At 38.7% G+C, this 19,293-nt stretch overlaps 2 protein-coding genes and 1 pseudogene across 3 annotated transcripts; 2 read left to right on the plus strand and 1 right to left on the minus strand.

Moving 5' to 3' along the window:
- The first annotated feature begins 472 nt into the window (after positions 1–472).
- LOC148800804 (18S ribosomal RNA) lies at positions 473–2,117 on the plus strand (annotated as a pseudogene).
- Positions 2,118–3,288: 1,171 nt separating this feature from the next.
- On the minus strand, positions 3,289–4,845 carry LOC104586015 (putative transcription factor At1g11510). The gene has a single exon (XM_010243106.3). The coding sequence runs from the start codon at positions 4,692–4,694 to the stop codon at positions 3,459–3,461; it is 1,236 nt and encodes a 411-aa protein (XP_010241408.2). The 5' UTR covers positions 4,695–4,845; the 3' UTR covers positions 3,289–3,458.
- A 411-nt stretch (positions 4,846–5,256) lies between these two features.
- Positions 5,257–13,007, plus strand: LOC104586006 (intracellular ribonuclease LX-like). 2 transcript variants are annotated; one of them, XM_088886531.1, is made up of 8 exons: positions 5,257–7,064; positions 7,265–7,415; positions 7,547–7,637; positions 10,585–10,689; positions 11,806–11,941; positions 12,045–12,237; positions 12,298–12,548; positions 12,691–13,007. In XM_088886531.1, the coding sequence occupies exons 4-8, from the start codon at positions 10,673–10,675 to the stop codon at positions 12,805–12,807; spliced, it is 714 nt and encodes a 237-aa protein (XP_088742657.1). In that variant the 5' UTR covers positions 5,257–7,064; positions 7,265–7,415; positions 7,547–7,637; positions 10,585–10,672; the 3' UTR covers positions 12,808–13,007. The 2 variants fall into 2 exon arrangements, with proteins under 2 accessions (XP_088742657.1, XP_088742656.1); XM_088886530.1 differs by having other exon boundaries at positions 5,258–7,064; positions 7,547–7,633.
- Positions 13,008–19,293: the final 6,286 nt, after the last annotated feature.

The following is a 19,293-nucleotide window of genomic DNA, read 5'->3' on the forward strand; positions in this document are numbered from 1 at the left end:
ATGGTATGGGTTTAGTGTTTCATCCAAACGTACACTGCATGTGCTTTGGGTGTAACCCTAGAAGCTAAGACAAACTACCCCAACTTCTTTGGTAGCACATCAGTGTTAGACTTGGCAGGATAAACTCCCCAAGTTTATCCAATGGTTGAGAACAATCTAAACTAACACAAGTCTCATAAGTGTCCAATTTGGCAATGTAGAGTTTTTGGGTATTCTGTATTGATTGGTGGGATTAGATTGGCCTAATTGGGCCCAAATCAAGCAGATTTGGAAGGGGAGTGATCTGGCCAATTTAAAGCTTTGAAAGGGAATTTTTGTATGATGGAGGAGTAATCAAGGGTATTTTAGGTTGAACTTTTATAGATAGGAAATTTAGGATGTCTGATATTTGATGTAAGTATCTGATCTAAGGGTCGATGTAAATGGGGATTAATCAGGGCTGTCAAATTGATATCGGGCAAATTTAATGGTGGATCTAAGGGCTTTTGGGCTGAAACTCAGGGGTATTTTGTGTGTGTGTGTGTGTGTGTGTGTTTTGCGTTTCGAAGGGATCAAAAAGGTCTGATCGGATGTTCAGGATAAATTGGAGGTTAAAGCAACAAACCGACCAAATATTGAGTGCTGACACCTATCAACTTTCGATGGTAGGATAGTAGCCTAGTATGGTGGTGACGGGTGATGGAGAATTAGGGTTCAATTCTAAAGAAGGAGCCTAAGAAATGGCTACCACATCCAAGGAACAGGCACGCAAATTACCCAATCCTAATACAGGGAGGTATTAACCATTAATAACAATACCAAGCTCTACGAATCTAGTAATTTGAATAAGTACAATCTAAATTCCTTAATGGGGATCCATTGAAGGGAAAGTCTAGTGCTAGCAACTGTGGTAATTCTAGCTCCAATAGCTTATATTAAAGATTTTGCAGTTAAAAAACTCATAGTTGGACCTTAGGTTGGGCTGACCAGTTCGCCTCACAGTGTGCACCAGCCTCTCATCGCTTCTACGTAGAATGCATTCCTAGCCTTAACTAGTTGAGCCATGCCTCCAATGTTATTACTTTGAAAAAATTAGAGTGCTCAAAGCAAGTCTACACTCTAGAAACATTAGCATGGGATAACATCATAGGATTTTGGTCCTATTACGGTGGCCTTTAGGATTAAAGTAATGATTAGCAAGGACAATTGGGGGAGTTCGTGTTTCATAGTCAAAGGTAAAATTATTGGATTTATGAAATATGAACCACTATAAAAACATTTGCCAAGGATGTTTTCATTAATCAAGAACAAAATTTTAGGGCTCAAAGGCAATTAGATGTTGTCCTATTCTCAACCATAAACAATGCCAACCAAGGGTTAGCAAATGTTTCTTTTAGGACTCCACTAGCACTTTATGAGAAATCAAAATCTTTGGGTTCCATTAAGAGTACGGTCGCAAGGTTGAAACTTAAAAGAATTGATAGAAGGACATCACTAGGAGTGAAGCCTACAACTTAATTTGACTCAACACGAGTAAACTTACCAAGTCCAGACATAGTAAGGTTGACAGACTAAAAGCTCATTCTTGATTCTATGAGTGTTGGTGCATGGTCGTTCTTAGTTGGTGGAGTGATTTGTCTAATTAATTCTGTTAACGAACGAGACATCAACCTACTAATTAGCTATGTGGGGGCACCATTTGTGGCTAGCTTCTTAGAGGGACCATGTCCATTTAAGCGACAAAGTTTTGAGGCGATAATAGGTTTGTGATGCCCTTAGATGTTTTGGGCCGCACACACATTACACTGATGTATTCAACGAGTCTATAGCCATGGTTGATATATCTGGATAATCTTTAAAAATTTCATTATGATGGGGATAAATCATTACATTTGTTGGTCTTCAACGAGGAATTCCTAGTAAGTGCAACTCATCAACTCGTGTTGACTACGTCCCTGCCCTTTGTACACACCGCCTATCACTTCTACCAATTGAATGGTTTGCTGAAGTGTTCAGATCATGGCGGCATAGGTAATTTATCGCACATGACATTGTGCGAAGTCCACTTAACCTTATCATTTAGAGGAAAGAGAAGTCATAACAAGGTTTTCGTATATGAACCTACAGAATGATCATTTTCGATACCTATCCCATAGAAAGACTTGTGAACATGTGATGCTTGCAAGGACCCTCGAGGGGTGGCCTTGGGGTATGACCTCCATGACCATCTCTCACCTGCTTGGGGTTGCTCGACACCTTGCCTTATGGCTCCCAACCTCCATGGCACATGGTTTAAAGTACAAATACACCCCTTGTGCCGTAACGGGGTGTATTGATACTTTGACCCTTGATTCCATCAATTTATTTTTATTTTTTAAATTTTAGTTAGTTTTTGGGATGACCCAAATTGACCCAAGAAAGGTTTAGCTAAACGCTTTAGCTATTCAATGGGCTGTGGAACCAATGACAAGGTTCCACGCCAGTATTAAATACATGGGACCCGCATCTTTTATAGTGGGGCCATGAATTTAATACTAGCGTGAAACCTTATCATTGGTTCCATAACCCGCTAGACAGTTGAAACGTTCAACTAATCTGAATTAAATTAACCCATGGGTCAACCCTAACCCAAACATTTAGGGTTAGGATCTAGCATTTGACAACCCGACCTGAAATTCGACCAACCCAAAGTGTCTTGGCCCAACCTGAACCCGACCCACCCAACCCAATTGCCAGGCCTAGACTTAACATGCCCTAGATTTTCATAAATTGACTTGAGCATACCCTAAGCTTTTATAATGGACTTAAACATACCTTGTGATAAATTTAAATTCCTTTGTTATGGCATTGTTTCCATATTCTCTTCTCCAACAAACCTCCTCATTTATATTATTTTCTCAATGTTAAACATGGTGCCCATAATTTAGCCTCAACTGGGCTGAAAAGTCAAAACGCTTTGTTCTAGTCCCTACTCGATTCCATTCAAGATTCTTTAAAAGTGATCTGATTAATGCTATTAATAATTCTAACTATGATCTTCGGTAAGGTAAATTTTATTATTAGTTTTTGCTTCAGGTTTTTCTCTTTTCCTTTTTTTTTTTTTGTTTATTCTGTTCTTCCATTTGTGTTTTTGGCTCCTGTTGGTTGAATGGATTTTTTTTGGTAGCTTTCTTCTTGAGAGACCATTTTTTATGCAGCGCCTCTCATCTTCAGACTTAAGCATTTGAACCATTCTCCACATGGCATCTCCCTTCTCTGCATGCTGAGTAGATGATCAAAGCTCTCATTTATTAAAGAGCAAAAGAGTAGTTGATCTCCCAAATGTAAGAAATGCATAGTTTGATAGACGATGAAGTATAGTTAAAACCGAAATTCACCAAAACTCTCAGAAAATTCCCTCCTTGGAAAAGAAAAAGAAGTAACATTGTCTTTTTTTTTTCTCACATTGGCCGAAAACAAACCAACAACTACTAATTACCTCACTTTTTGGATCCAAGAGCATCAAACAGCATCTTCAACTGGTCCCTGAATAAATCAACCCGCTTCAGGTACATCTCAATCTCTTCCATATGCAACTTCCTCCACCTCTCCTCCAATTCCTTCAACTTTGAGCTCCCCATCAAACCCAAACCTTCTTTCACAATATCCTCTCCAAAATCAGGCCTAAGCCGGAATGACTCCATTACACACGGGTACATTGACCAATTTAGCTCTTCATCGGCCTTCACTGCCGCATTTGGGGCCTCTCCCGAAGAAGCCGAACCGACAGCATTTTCAGCTTTCTGTTTCCCATCATCGGTAGTGGCTTGATTATTGCCACCAGCATCATCGGAACCCCATATCTTCTTGGACAATTGGAATGTCTTGGATTCGTGCGACTTAGAAAAAACAGGGTCCTTGCCCCCTTTCCCTCTGCCCATATTGGTCTTGTATTTCTTCTTTAATCGACGGATTTTATCAGCTAATTGGTTCTTATTTACATCAACGTGGAGCGATTTCTTGATGAACTCAAGAAACCCAGCCATGTCTGTCCATGGGTCAGTGCCTTTCTTTGAGTAATCGATTATACCCTTCAAGATTATGATCTCGTCGTCCTCGCTCCACAACCTCTGAAACAATTGCTTCTTGGCATCGTCCCCGGACTTCTTCTCAGATTCTTCTACTTGAAGCGACCCGTTCTCATCGGCGTTCCAAACCTTCTTCTTTTTACTCTTGGGGTCCTTGTTCCCCTCTTTATCAGTCTCCACGGGGCGTTTTGCTCTGGTGGTAGATCTTGTGGGGCTGCTCAACGCCGGAGGAGCAGCAGATCCTGGCCTCGTCGGAGGCTTCTTGGGCTTGAGTGTGTCGTCCATAGGCTTGGAGGTGATAGGCTTTATTCTTGGATCGGCACCAAGAGCGGGCTGGCGGGGTTTTTCGGGTGATTCAGAATCAGAACCGGACTCTTCCTGGGAATCGAACTCCTCGTCTTCTTCTTCTTCTTCTTCTTCTTCTTCTTCATCACCGGAGGGAGTGTGAGCTTGACGACCTGACATAGTATTTGAAGTGGGCGCGGATTTAATGGTCGGGTTGTTGGAAGAGGATCTCTTAGCGGAAACTTGCTCGTGTTCATCTTCTTCTTCGTCCTCTTCTGCTTCTTCTTCGTCCTCTTCTACATCTTCAGACGAGGAATAGGCATCCGGTGGGTTGTCAAGAAGTGATGAGCGTTCCGGAGGCATCTTCTCTCCGGCAGAAAATAAAGGGTCTGAAATTCGAACCAGAGAAAAGTAGGGTTTTTAGAGATGTGTCGACGTTTTATAGCAGCCGGACGGACTGGGTCCAATTGCCTTTCGTTTTGTGAACACGCGAAAAGCTTGTGGTGTGTGCCTGGCTGGGGGATGGCAACGGGACGGGTTCAGAGATCCTACCCGCCTCCCTAAACCTTTCAACCCGTATCCGCCCTAAAATTCGTACAGGCTTGGATTTTAAGAATTTAAATTCTTTATATATATAAAAATGTAATACCATCCCCGACCCTACCCTCCTAATATTTAAGGGTAAGGGCGGGTTGGAATCTGCATCTAATTTTTTATTATTTTTCGTCGTAATAAATATGTAATATAACATAAATAAACAATAAAATTTTTAATTATTTATTTAAGATATATAAAAAAATATATAAATTATCGATTATCCTTCCAGATCAAAATTTTATAGCTCCAAAATATAGGGGGAATGCATCCTGCATCCTGATCATGAATTGATGTCAAAATCATAGGCAGGATGTGGTTTATAGGAGAGGAGAGGGCTAGTAGTAGGGGGAGCTGGAATTCAGAATTATGTATCATGTATATCCGTACTTCTCCGTAAAATTTATATGCTTTCCAACAATATACAGGTGGGTCAAGTTTAACCTAATACTGACCCTACCTGTACTCGTATGGATTACACTAGGTACAAAAAAGACAAACCACGGACTCAAAAAGCTTAATGGTCCAATTTGGTTCGTGAGTAGGATCAGAATCAAACCCCCTAGGAGTTGAAATCAGAATCATCTATTTTTGATGCATTTTGGCTCAGTAATGAATTGGAATCGGATGTAGATTGTTACAATTTGGTTCATTTGGAGTCAAGGTTCAAAAAATTGATATGATACGCCCCGTATCGGGCGAAACACCCTACCTTTTTAATAAAAAAAAATTTAACCCCCAAAAACCAAATTTTGAAAAAAAAAACAAAACTAAAAAAAGCTAATTTCATGGTACTTTGAACCATGTTTAGAGTTGGAATCAAAATCAATTGAAAGTTTCAAATTTGTATTAGTCTTTTTATTACTTTATTATTATTAACTTGTTATTATTATTTTATTAGAATTTAATAATTAATATCTTAGTGTTTTTCATTAATTTATGAATATATTATTATTTTATTATTACTTTTATAATATGTTTATTATTATCTATATATATATATATATTAAAATTGGACGGTCCATGTTAGATTTTCTTTCCAAATTTAGAAACTGCATCAAACCGTAATAAAATAATTTGGTTTGATTTCCTTTCCAAATTTTCATATTTACACTACAAGAAAAATTGCCTAAGGTGGCGGTTTAGAACCAGCGGTCTTAAAGACCGCCACCACAAAGAATGCTAAAGTGGTGGTTTCGAAAAAGACCGCCACCTAGGAAACCAAAACATTTATGGGCGGCGGTCTTTCTGTCGTTTAGAACTTTGAATTGGATTTGAATCGATCCCTCTATGGATTATGGCTGTATTTGGTTGCAATGCAAATACAGATATATACATTACATATTTATCCATTTTTTGGTTCATAAATGCAAATACGGTTTATATTTTAAACCATTTTTGTATTCACCCTGTTTGTTTGAAATTGGTAAAAAGGTGTGGGCTCATTATTAATTGCTCCGACTATCTTATGGTTTAATGCCTTAATTTTGGTCAAAAAATTAATTATCAAATGAATACAAAAGTGTCAAGAAATACAAATTTTCTCTGATAATCATTACTTTTACGTTTCAAACAAACGCGGACCGGGATGCATAAATACCCGGTTCGGCGTTTGTATCGCAAACAAAGAAAAACTTCAAATAAGGGAATCCCGCGTTGTTCTACTCCTTCGCGCCTAGCATTCTAGTCCCAAGAGAGGGGATCATGCTCGCCTCAATTTCCCCAAGCTCTTTCTTGGCAGGGATGGTGCTGCTACTCTTCCATGTTCATCACCCCCAACTCCCATTGCAAATCCTCACCAACCCAGCAGTAACAGTCGCCGCCTCAGCCTCATTCGGAAGCTCAACATGTGGAGACTGCACCCATGCCTCACTACTAGAAAGTTATATAATTAGAGGCGATAAGTCAGAGGCGTTTGATAAAAATTGCCTCTGAAAATGTTGAATTACAACGGTTTGAATTAATTATTATTAAGGCACTTCGTCAATGCCTCTATTCTAGTTACCGAGAGACTGGTTAGTGTTTGGGCTCGCTGAGAGAGAGAGAGAGAAATGAGGGTTTTGCAACTTGCATTTGAATTCGAACCCCTCGTTCCATTCGATCAGAGGAGGCATTCTTTGAACCGAATTCGTCAAAAAGGTAGGGTTTCTCTGGCTCATTGCAAATAGTTACTCAGATGTTGACATTCGGGAAAACTAAAATCGGAGATCGGATATCGGATATCAGATATCAATGATCGATTTTGTTTGTTTTGACAATATTTTGAGCTTTTTCTTTTCTTCTGTGTTTTATCTATTCTGTGGACTTAAAGTCTGTGTTGGTTGTTTTTCTCTGAACAGTTAAGTAACGGTGATAAATCTTATGAAACATAGTTTGAAACTGTGACTATCTGCGTTGAAGATGGAGGAAGCAAAACCTCTCATTTCGACGAATAATTCACATTATAGCGATGACGATGGCATTGAAGCTCGGTTTACGAAGCTCTACAAGGTTTTCTCTACTAATTTTTAATTTCATCAGAATTCTCTCTTCAATTGGTTTTTTACGCCTTATTGTTTGAAAATTTTTCCTTCTACTTTCACCACTTCTACTTGATCCATGAATTCGAAATCTGGTTGTAGAGCGGACTATCGTTTGGCGAAAGAATATTTTCTGAAGCTATGTAGTTGCTCGATCAGAGAAATCAAGCGCCTTCTTTTGGCAAATACGTCTGTAATCTCTTTTCTCGCAATTAAAACATTGTCTTCAATTTGAGTTTAGTTTATTTTTGTTCATGCATACTCTTACACTTGATTGCTTTGAAATTTGATTTTTGTTGTATTTAGCTAGACTGTATGTTCTGGTTCACAGTTTGAAGAAATCGAACAGTTATGGTTTGGTATTCCAGAACAGTTCTGATTTAGTGGATCAGAAGTTCTAATGCAGAGTAGTGTATGGAAGATACACGGATCAGAAGAACGACAATAGCTTTGGTTTAGTATTCTAAGTCTCAGATGAACTCCCTGGAAATCAAGAGTAGGTTTACATTCATCAAGTCCAGGATGTATCTTGCCTGTGTTGAATAATGATCCAGCTGCCAAGGCCCATTGTCTTTTTCTCTTAACCATCTGATTGTGTTCTCTGAATCACTTTCAATGTTTAGGCTTGACATACCCAGATCTCCAGCTATAGATCCCAGTTAAAGCAGCTAGCATCTAAACCTCAGTGGAGATAACAGTCCTTATTGGACCATTGAAAGCCCAGCAAATCAGCCATCACTTCCCCTAATTATCCCCCCAATACCAGGTATTTCTCTTTCATTAGAAGCCCAAGATAAAGCTGTTTCATCCCAAAGCTACCGCTATGCACCTATTCCTCTAGTCATTTTCATCCATTATATTCCAGGACTGCCCTGTGTGATCTGGAAGTCAATGATGTGGATTTTTCTTTCATCCTTCAAAGCTTCTGCAATGGCACCGTTAGCAGACATATATCCGAACTTGAAGTATGGGCAAACCTCATACAGAATGTGCATGTATGAGAAGAGCTCACCTGGTCCAGTAATGATTTATGGATTGGGTTGGGTTTATCCAACTTCTAGTCGATTGATAGGAGATCAGAGTAGAGGTGTCAATGGACTTGCTTTGGGTTGGATCCAATCTGAATTATTATCAATTTGAACAGGTTGGAAATTCCAATAAGAAATGTTGAATTGGACCGCTCCAGATTATAGTCCAAAGTATTTTATCGGATTGGATTGGGCTGGCCCATCTGTAATGGACTCATATTAGACCAGGTTGGGTTGAACCAATATCTGGTCTATTGACAGTTCTATTCGGCTGCAGGTAATTTAGCAGTGAGAAAGAGAAAATACCTAGGTTTTTGGCACTTTTGACATCATACCGTGGTTGCTGACAGCTTAGCTAGTCAGCTATAACACTTTAGTTTAGAGAGAAAATGATACCTGTGCTGGTCATTATGTTGTGACACAAGAGTACCATAGTGGCTACGAGCTTGGCAAGATGCTATTGCTATTAAGTTCAATACAAGAGCCGGTTGATCAATTGGAAATGGAGTCTGAATCTGCCGTGTCTACTATGCTGTGGACTGCATTGTATTCCTAGTAAGCTCAGGACATTCGTCCATTATTTGTACAGCTCTTCTCTCTCTCTCTCTCTCTCTCTCTCTCTCTCTCAATTCAGGTTGACTAGTCAGTCCATCTCTCTCTCTCATTTCCTCTCTACAAGCCTGGCAAGATGCTATTGCCTATTACTCCTGTATATAGGCAGTTTTAACAATCATATGTTTAAATTTCTATTGATTAGTTCTAACAATATTTATAAATGGAGCAGTCCAGTTTTTTTTTTTTTTATCAATGCTACATGGTCTTAGATTAATCTTTGATTTGTGGAAAGAAAATTTTTTATGTTCTACTACAAAAGTTCAGATTGAAGTTCAAACAGTTTTTTTTTTTTTTTTTTTTGTGGTTCTATTTTGAAACAATGGGTAAGATGTTCAAATTGAAGTTCAAGTACAATACCATAGAGAAACAGAGCAACCCTGTTTCTCTTAAATCTATTGCTGAACTTTACACTTCTAGTGGATGTACGATATTTATAAATGGAGCAGTCCAGTTTTTTTTTTTTTTATCAATGCTACATGGTCTTAGATTAATCTTTGATTTGTGGAAAGAAAATTTTTTATGTTCTACTACAAAAGTTCAGATTGAAGTTCAAACAGTTTTTTTTTTTTTTTTTTTTTTTTTGTGGTTCTATTTTGAAACAATGGGTAAGATGTTCAAATTGAAGTTCAAGTACAATACCATAGAGAAACAGAGCAACCCTGTTTCTCTTAAATCTATTGCTGAACTTTACACTTCTAGTGGATGTACAATATTTCCATTAATGAACTTTAGCATGGGTGACTCAATTACTAAGGATAAGGGGGAGAGAGAGAGAGAGAGATTGTTGCCTGGTTGGATCCAAGGTTGGGACATCATCCAAAAATTCTATAGGATTTTTTTTTTTTGCAAAATTGTAGTTTCTAGAATACCCAAAAAAAAATTAATGGGTAGACTTGGTAGAGAACCCAAAACAGATGGTAGATAGAATTCTCGAAACTCTTTATTTCTTTCCTTATCTTGGCAAATGTAGAAACAGAATTTGGTTTATGATGCTGTAAGTTTGTTACTAAAATGACAACATGATTGTAGCCACACAACTAAAATATGATTGCCTTCTCCATGGTACAACCCCCATCAATGACAACATCCAAGTATGAAAGATGTTTGAGATGTGTGGCTATAAAATATGCTAGAAGAAATTTTGCTACCAACATGTTGGTATCGGTAGCAGATCTGGATTGTTGATTAGTTGATCAGTCCCCATGTTAATTAAATTAATTCTCTGGAAAAAAAGAAAATGAACAATCTGCAAGTGTTATAGAATGGTAGCTGGAATTTCAAAACTTAAATGTCTCCAAGTATGAATATAGATTAGACTACTAATTTCTCAAGCCTATTTTGCTTTATCTCTCTTGCTTTAACTATCAAGATCCACCCTTTATCAGCAATCAACGAGTTTATAAACTTAACTCTCAAATTAAGTTTGCACTTGTACTGAGTTAAATGATTAGCTTAGCTTCAAGGGAGCACATTCTAACTATTTGTTTTTCTATGCAGGGCTTAAGGATTTTGTTTCTAGTTTCACCTTCAGCATTGATCGGCAGTTACTTGCTTCAGGAAGCTTTGATGGGCTTATCCAATAAGTATGAGGCATATCTTCAGGTGGTCTAAACTCTCAAGTGCACACTTTTAGTCTTAATTTGGTAATGCTTCAAAACAGATTTGTTTGTAGTTGTATGCATTTCATGTATTTCATGCTTGATTTCCTATGTACTGATTAATCTAGAACCTTATTTGTTTATTGACCCTTATTGTTAGCTTCCTTTTTCTCCAATTTTTCCTGGATTTCCATTTTTTTCTTTTTTACTCTAAGAAGGCTGTGGTCTTCTGTTGGTTCCTGATTTGAAATTGGACCGTGTACTGCATCTAATAGGTGCCACCGGTGAAGCAGTTATGATTCATGCTTGTTGGTTCATTGGTACAATTTGAGAAGTCAGAGGCACCATCCTGAATGCAATTCTGCAAAAGTTCTTTTCTTTGCAGGAAATTTCATCTGCACTTGTGACATTGGAAGCTTGCTCCACGACGAGGAATTTTCCACTTTTTTATTGAGACACCATAACAGTTGGGCCAGATGTTATTTCTGATTCTATCCAAACTGCACTTTGTATCTCCGGTTAATAACATGTTTTTTCTTCTTTTACTTGGAACTTGGATCAGAAACTTCTTTCTGTATGCCACAATTTCTGTAAATTTAATTTTGTGATACAGATATATAAAATCAGAATAATATTACAATAAACTATCACAAAAATGAACCTGTAGAGGAAACTTTAGGTAACTCAGGCCTGAATTTCTGTTATTACTATCCTGGTTAATGATATGTTCATGCTATTCTAGGACTACTGAAGATTTCTTGATGCTATCCTCCCCTCATTGTTCCGTTAATATAGCAGTGATTAGAGGTCACCGAAGATTTCTTGATGTCAAGGAACCCTTCAAACTAAAAGCTTAAGCTATTAGTTGAGGTCACTGAAGAAGTTTCTATCCTCCCCTCATTGTTCTGTTATATAGCATTTCATGTAAAAGCTAAGAAGGTGTTTTTCTCTGTCAGTGTTCTACATATTTCTCATTTTTGTTTTTGGTTGATCTTTTTATATTAGTAAGGGAATTTGCACTTTATCATTATAGATCTGCACAGTCAGATGTATCTTATCTGTGGATTCATTTTATCTCAGCTTGGATTATAAATCTTCAGTGGTCCGGATCATATTGCAGGCAGAGCAAAGCAGGATGCTGCCTTCCAAAGACTGGGGAGCCAGACCGAGACTTCTTTATTAGGAGCTTGATTCCCTTCTCCCAGAATGGAAAACAACTCAAGAAATGCAGCAGAAGTCCTTTTGACAAAAATGAGGTAGTACAATATTCATTTTATCTAACAACAAATTCCTCTTTGCTCTCTTTGAATTTTGTCACACCAGAACTAGCTCAAGCTATGGACATCAAAATCCATACAGTTCTCTGACCTGTTGGATCAACTTAATTTGTACTGGTCTAACATCAAATGCCCAAGCAACGATGGGAGGTTCTTGTGGAAAAGTGCATGGAAAACATATGGAGTGTGCTCTGCGCTTAGTCAGCATGATTACTTTGAGAGGGCATTGAAACTTAGATCTGATGACAATATGCTTAGCATACTAGGGGAGAATGGTGAGTTGCTCCCTCATTTTATCTAAGTATTTTTGTATTCTCCAACATGGGCATATGCAGGTATTATTCCTACAGATTATGTTGACTACAGTCTGATTGAAGTAGAGGAAGCCATTAACAATGAATTTGAAGATGCAGCTGCAATTCGTTGTAGTGTTGATTATAAGAATGGTAAATCTCAGCTTTATGAAATCTATGTCTGCGTGGACAAGTATGCAAACAAAATCATCCCCTTGGTAGAGGAAGTTAATGCACTGAAGTACCAAATGTCAGATGAAGCACTTCAACAGATGCCAGACTTTCAGGGCCGGGTATATTTTTCTATGAAATCTTTCTTTTTGCTTTCACATGACATGACTTCTGCTTTGTGGTATACAGGTCTAGTGTGAAATCATCTTAGAAGCAATGATACATGGTAATTGAAGTCTTTATAACATATTAATGCTTTTGCAGATTGATGTACTGAATGAAATTGACTGCATAGATGCTGATCTTGTAGTTCAGATCAAGAGTGTTGCATGTGAAATGAATTCTGGGGAAGAGTTGACATTGCACAGAGTGTTTGTTTGAGAACCAACTAGATGATCTGCCCTTGTATTTCAACAGAAGAACCAGAAGAAGCTGAGCCTACTCTTACTTTCAAGAATGCACTCGGTAAGAGATTTGAAGTCCTTGTATTTTTTATGTCAATTGGATATTGTATTTGAATAATTATTTTGGAAATAATAATAATTAGTTTTTTTAATTGAATACATTAATTTTGTTTCAAATTACATTTTTATTTAAGTTATTTTTATGTATGTCATGAGATTTTCACTAAGCAGGTATTAAAGTGATGAATTAGTAAAAGTTCTAGTGCAAAAAAAATGTCGAAATATACCTGATAAAAAAAGATCTAAGCCAGCGGTCATCCAACCATTGGCTTTGCCATAAACAATGTCATATAAGTCTAAGCCGACGGTCATATAGCATCTAATCTGGCGGTTTGAATCGCCACCTAAAGGTGGGAGGGATGATTGAGAAAAAGCTAAGGTGGCGGTCTTTTAGGACCTAAGCCGGCAGTCAAAACCGCCGCCTTATTAATGCTAACCCGGCAGTTCCAAAAGACCGCTGCTTTAGAGCAACTTGAACCACCTTTGACCAGTCATCAAAGGCAGTGGTCATTTTAACCTAAGCCAGCGGTCTTGATCTATGGCGGCAACTTCTTAGGGGGTGGACGCATGACCACCGCCTTAGACCTAAGCCAGCGGTCTTAAGACCTAAGCTGGCAGTCATAGGACCGCCGACTTTGACCTTTTTTCTTGTAGTGCTATAATTTGGTTTGGTTTTAGAAATTCTCAAATTGTATTTTACTAGTTCGATTTGAAATATTCCCCAAGCTGCAATGAACCAAACCATGAACACCCCTACTTGGTGGTGGGTGGTACAAGCCTATAATTCTACAAGGTAAATGTGAAAGCTATCTCGTTAAAGGAAGCCTCAAAAAGTTGCACTGCATCAGGGGTGCAAGTTGGGCAGGTTGGGTTGCGTGCATGCTCAACCTAAGCCTACCCTAGAAATTAAATTTAGGGTTCAAGTACGAAGTTCAACCCAAACTATCTAATCTGGGCTAATCAAGATTGAAATTTGATGCACTTAGATTGGTTAGTAAGTCCATATAAAACATTAGGATAAATTGCATATTAGTACTTTGTACTTTGGGGGTGGTCTCACTTAAAGTGGATTGGGGGAGAATAAATATGGACGAGCCATAGGGGGCAACCATTTGGTGGGGAGTGGGGGAGAGGGGAAATTTATATGGAAGAGAGTATTATAAGTGTGAACATTTGGACCATAGGGGGGCCATGGCTCCCTTGAGCCTGCCTCCACACCTAGTCTCACTTTGGTACCTAAACTTTGAAAGGTGCTACTATAGTATCTAAACTTTTGGAAAGTACAATTTCATCCAACCATTTGCATTCCGTCAATTATCTTACACATGTGATGTCATGTGCATTTGAAATATTTCAAAATTACAAAATTATTCTTCACATATATTAAATAGATTGCCCTCTCCTTTGGAGGAAGACATTGTTCATTGTCTTTTTTCCCAACTAAACTAAAGCGGTCACTACTTTTTCTACCAAAAAAGATGGTTGTTGCATTTCTCTATGTCATACCACGAAGATGATGGTAGACGTAAAACTTCAAATTGATCAACAATAACAAGTGACAGAGAATAGAGTCAAAGGCAAATTTAGGACCTTTGATCAATAGGGAAAATAAATACATCTCACAGTTCAAGACAAATAGATACATTTGACAATTGTTCTCAGTGGGTTATAATATCTGAGAAGCATTGCATAATCAACTCATTATCAAGAGCATTACTAATAAAGTCTTTGCATACTAGAAACCCTTTTGATCAAAGGATTTGTGCAAATTCATCATGAAGCATGTTTGGCATGGTTAAAGAGTTGATGTTTACAAAAATGTAATTCTTTGTTGTATTTATGTTCGTGTTTCATTGAACCTGTTTCATCAGTTGGGTGAAAGATACAAATTAACTAATGAATGGCTTACACCTATACATATATATATAGGTATATATATTCTCCAAAATGCAAACTACTATGAACCAAACCATTAACACCCCTACTTGGTGGCGGGTGGTACAAGCCTACAATTCTACAAGGTAAGTGTGGATACTACCTAGTTAAAGGAAGTCTAGAAAAGATGCAAAGCATTAAGGGTGCAAGTTGGGCGGGTTGGGTAGCGTGTATGCTCAACCTAGGCCTAACCCTAGGAATTAAACCTAGGGTCCAAGTACGAAGTTAAACCGAAACTATCCAACCTAGATTAATCAGGATTGAAATTTGATGAACTTAGATTGGTTAATAAGTCCATATAAAAGGTTAGGATAAATTGCATAGGGGGTTGTCTTACGCAAGGGTGGAGCTAAGGATTTTTTATGAGGGGGACCAAAACCTAAAGTGGATTGGGGGGAGGGGGAAGAGAATAAATATGGATGAGAAATAGGGGGCAACCATTGGGTGGGGAGTGGGGGAGGGGGGAAATTTACATGAAAGAGAGTATTACAAGTGAGAACTTTTGGACCATAGCGGGGCCATGGTTCCCTTGGGCCTGCCTCCACACCTAGTCTCACTTAGGTACCTAAACTTTTGGAAAGTACACTTTCATCCAAGCATTTGCATTCCTTTAATTATTTTACACATGATGTCATGTGCATTAGAAATATTTCAAAATTACAAAATTACTCTTCGCATACATTAAATAGATTGCCCTCTTTCTTTGGAGGAAGACATTGTTCATTTTCTTCTTTCTCAAAGCTAAACTATAGTGGTTACTCACATACTTTTGCTATCAAAAAAGATGGTTATTGCACTGCTCTATGTCATACCTCGAAGGATGATGGTAGATGTAAAAGTTTCAAAATGAATAACAAGTGAAAGAGAATAGAGTCAGTTGCGGATTTAGGACCTTTGATCAATTGGGGAAAATAAATACATCTCACAATTCAAGAGAAAGAGATACCTTTGGCAATTGTTCTCAATGGATTATCATATTTTGGAAGCATTGCATAATCAACTCATTATCAAAAGCATTACTAATAAAGTCTGCGCATACTAGAAACCCTTTTGATCAAAGGGTTTGTGCAAATTCAGCTTGAAGGATGTTTGACATGGTTAAAGAGTTGATGTTTATAGACATGATCTTCTTTGTTCTATTTATTTTTTGTGCTCCGTTGAACTTGTTTCATCAACTGGGAGAAAGATAAAAATTAACCAATGAATGGCTTACACCTATACACATATATATAAGTATATATATTCTCCAAATTGCAAACTACGATGAACCAAACCATCAACACCCCTACTTGGTGGTGGGTGGTACAAGCCTATAATTCTCCAAGGTAAATGTTGATGCTATTTCGTTAAAGGAAGCCTCAAAAGGATGTGCAATGCATTAGGGGTGTAAGTTGGGCAAGTTGGGTTGCGTGTATGCTCAACCTAGGCCTAACCCTTGGAATTAAACCTAGGGTCCAAATACGAAGTTAAACCCAAACTATCCAACCTGGGCTAATCAGGATTGAAATTTCATGCACTTAGATTGGTTAATAAGTCCATATAAAACATTAGGATAAATTGCATATTAGTACTTTGTACTTTGGAAGTAGTCTCTCTCAGGGGTGGAGCCATGAATTTTTACGAAGGGACCAAAACCCAAAGTGGATTGTGGGGGGGTGGGGGGGGATAAATACGGATGAGCCATAGGGGGCAACCATGGCTCGCTTTGGGCCTGCCTCCATTGCTAGATTCACTTTGGTACTAAACATTGAAAAGTGCTACTATAATACCTAAACTTTTGGAAAGTACACTTTCATACAACCATTTTGCATTCCGTCAATAATTTTACACACGTGATGTCATGTGCACTAGAAGCATTTCAAAATTACAAAATTACTCTTCACATACATTAAATAGATTGACCTCTCCCTTGTTCATTGTCTTCTTTCTCAAAGCTAAACTAAAGCAGTCACTAACATACTTTTGCTACCAAAAAAAGATGGTCCTTGCACTGCTCTATGTCATACCTCGAAGGATGATGTTAGATATAAAGCTTCAAATTGTTTAATAATAGCAAGTGAAAGAAAATAGAGTTAGTGGCGGATTTAGGACCTTTGATCAATAGGGAAAATAAATACATCTCACAATTCAAGAGAAAGAGATTTATTTGACAATTGTTCTCAATGGGTTATCATATTTTGGAAGCTTTGCATAATAAACTCATTATCAAGAGAATTACTAAAATAGCCTTTGCATACTAGAAACCCTTTTGATCAAAGTGTTTGTGCAAATTCAGCATGAAAGATGTTTGACATGGTTAAAGAGTTGATGTTTACAGGCATGATCTTCTTTGTTCTACTTATGTTGTGTTCCGTTGAATTTGTTTCATTAATTGGGTGAAAGATAAAAATTAACTAATGAATGGCTTACACCTATACATGTATATAGGTATATATATTTTCCAAACTGCAAACTACAATGAACCAAAGCATGAATACCCCTACTTGGTTGTGGGTGGTACAAGCCTATAATTCTACATGGTAAATGTGGATGCTATCTCGTTAAAGGAAGCCTTCAAAAGATGCAACCCATTGGGGGTGCAAGTTGGGAGGATTGGGTTATGTGTATGCTCAACCTATGGGTAACACTAGGAATTAAACCTAGTGTCCAAGTACGAAGTTAAACCCAAACTATCCAACCTAGGCTAATCAGGATTGATATTTCATGCACTTAGATTGGTTAATAAATTAATATAAAACAAAAGGATAAATTGCATATTAGTACTTTGTATTGTAGGGGTGGTCTCGCTTTGAGTTAGAACAAGAGTCAAGAATTTTTCATGAGGGGGCCAAAACCTAAACTGGATTGGGGAGGATAAATGTGGATGAGCCATAGAGGGCAACTATTTGGTGAGGAGTGGGGCAGGGGGGAAATTTACATGGAAGAGAGTATTACAAGTGAGAATTATTGAACCATAGGGGGCCCATGGCTCCCTTGGGCCTGCCTCCACACCTATTCTCACTTTGGTACCTAAACTTTGAAAAGTGCTACTATAGTACTTAAACTTTTAGAAAGTACATTTTCATCCAACCATTTGCATTCGATCAATTATAATACACACGTGATGTCATGTGCATTTTAAATATTTCAAAACTACAAAATTACTCTTCACATACATTAAATAGATTGCCCTCACCTTAAGAGGAAGACATTGTTCATTGTCTTCTTTCTCAAAGCTAAAATAAAGCGGTCACTAACATACTTTTTCTACCAAAAAAGATGGTTGTTGCACTGCTTTGTGTCATACATCGAAGGATGATGGTCGCCTTAAAACTTCAAATTATTTAACAATAACAAGTGACAGGGAATAGAGTTAGTGGTGGATTTAGGACCTTTGTTCAATAGGGGAACATAAATACAACTCACAATTGAAGAGAAATAGATACATTTGACAATTGTTCACAATGGGTTATGATGGAGGGAGATTTGGCCCGACCCCTTGGCCACGCGAAATGTGGAAGCAACCGAGAATGACCTGGCAGAAGCGCTAGCTCGGCACAGCAGCGGGCCCACGACCCGGGCTCCCAAAGAAAGAACCCGAGCTCTCCCTTGGAGGTCCTGAGCCTTACAAGAAGCACAAAGGGCAAAAACCCGAGCTGACCCACCCCAGGGAAGTTCGGGCCACACTTCTATCCGAACTCAAGACTTCACCTCGCACACCACTTCGGCTCCAAGTCGCCTGATTGAACAACCATACCTGACGCCCAAGAAGCCCGTACAAGGAGGCAGCCTGACTGATTAGGGGTCCGACACATGACAACCGCCCTCCAACGACCACCTGTCACCGCCATCTCAAACGTGGCAAAGACGGCCCTGACAAGGAAGACAGTGGCGGTTATGACACCCGAACTGGCAACTGGCAGAGGTTATGACACCCGAACTGGCGTCTGGTAGAGATGATGACACCCGATCTGGCGGAGGTGATGATGCCCGATCTGGCAGAGGTATGGGAGTGAGTGTACCAAGGTGATTATAAAAGGCCCCCTTCCCCCAAAGAATGAGGTATGTGATATTTTGTGCTTTCTGGTCTTGTAGTCTCTCATTTCCCTTGCCTTCTCAAGAGCACTAACTTGAGCTTCGGAGTGTTCCAACCGGGTTCCTCCCCGGAAGCCTCCATTTTCTTCCTTGTTTCAGGCACCTCCAATTTCGTCAAAGGCAAGGTAATCGACAGTTAGGACCGACCGGATTGTGTATCATCATTTGGCGTCGTCTGTGGGAAGACTTCAAAAAGCTTCCCCTAACCTTTGACTCTCTCTCTCTCTCTCTCTCTCAAAGAAACCTTAGCTCCCATGGCTTCCTCCAGCAGCAACAGGCACAATGCCGACTTGAATGTTGTAGGGGAACACCCTCAGCCCGCCACTGTATGTATCGGACAATTCCCGTCCCCCTCTCGACGGACGGAATCCCTAGCCTCAATGCACCGAGTGCA

Source organism: Nelumbo nucifera, chromosome 4, assembly GCF_055504915.1.
Source record: "Nelumbo nucifera cultivar China Antique chromosome 4, China Antique-T2T, whole genome shotgun sequence".
NCBI classification, from domain to species: domain Eukaryota; kingdom Viridiplantae; phylum Streptophyta; class Magnoliopsida; order Proteales; family Nelumbonaceae; genus Nelumbo; species Nelumbo nucifera.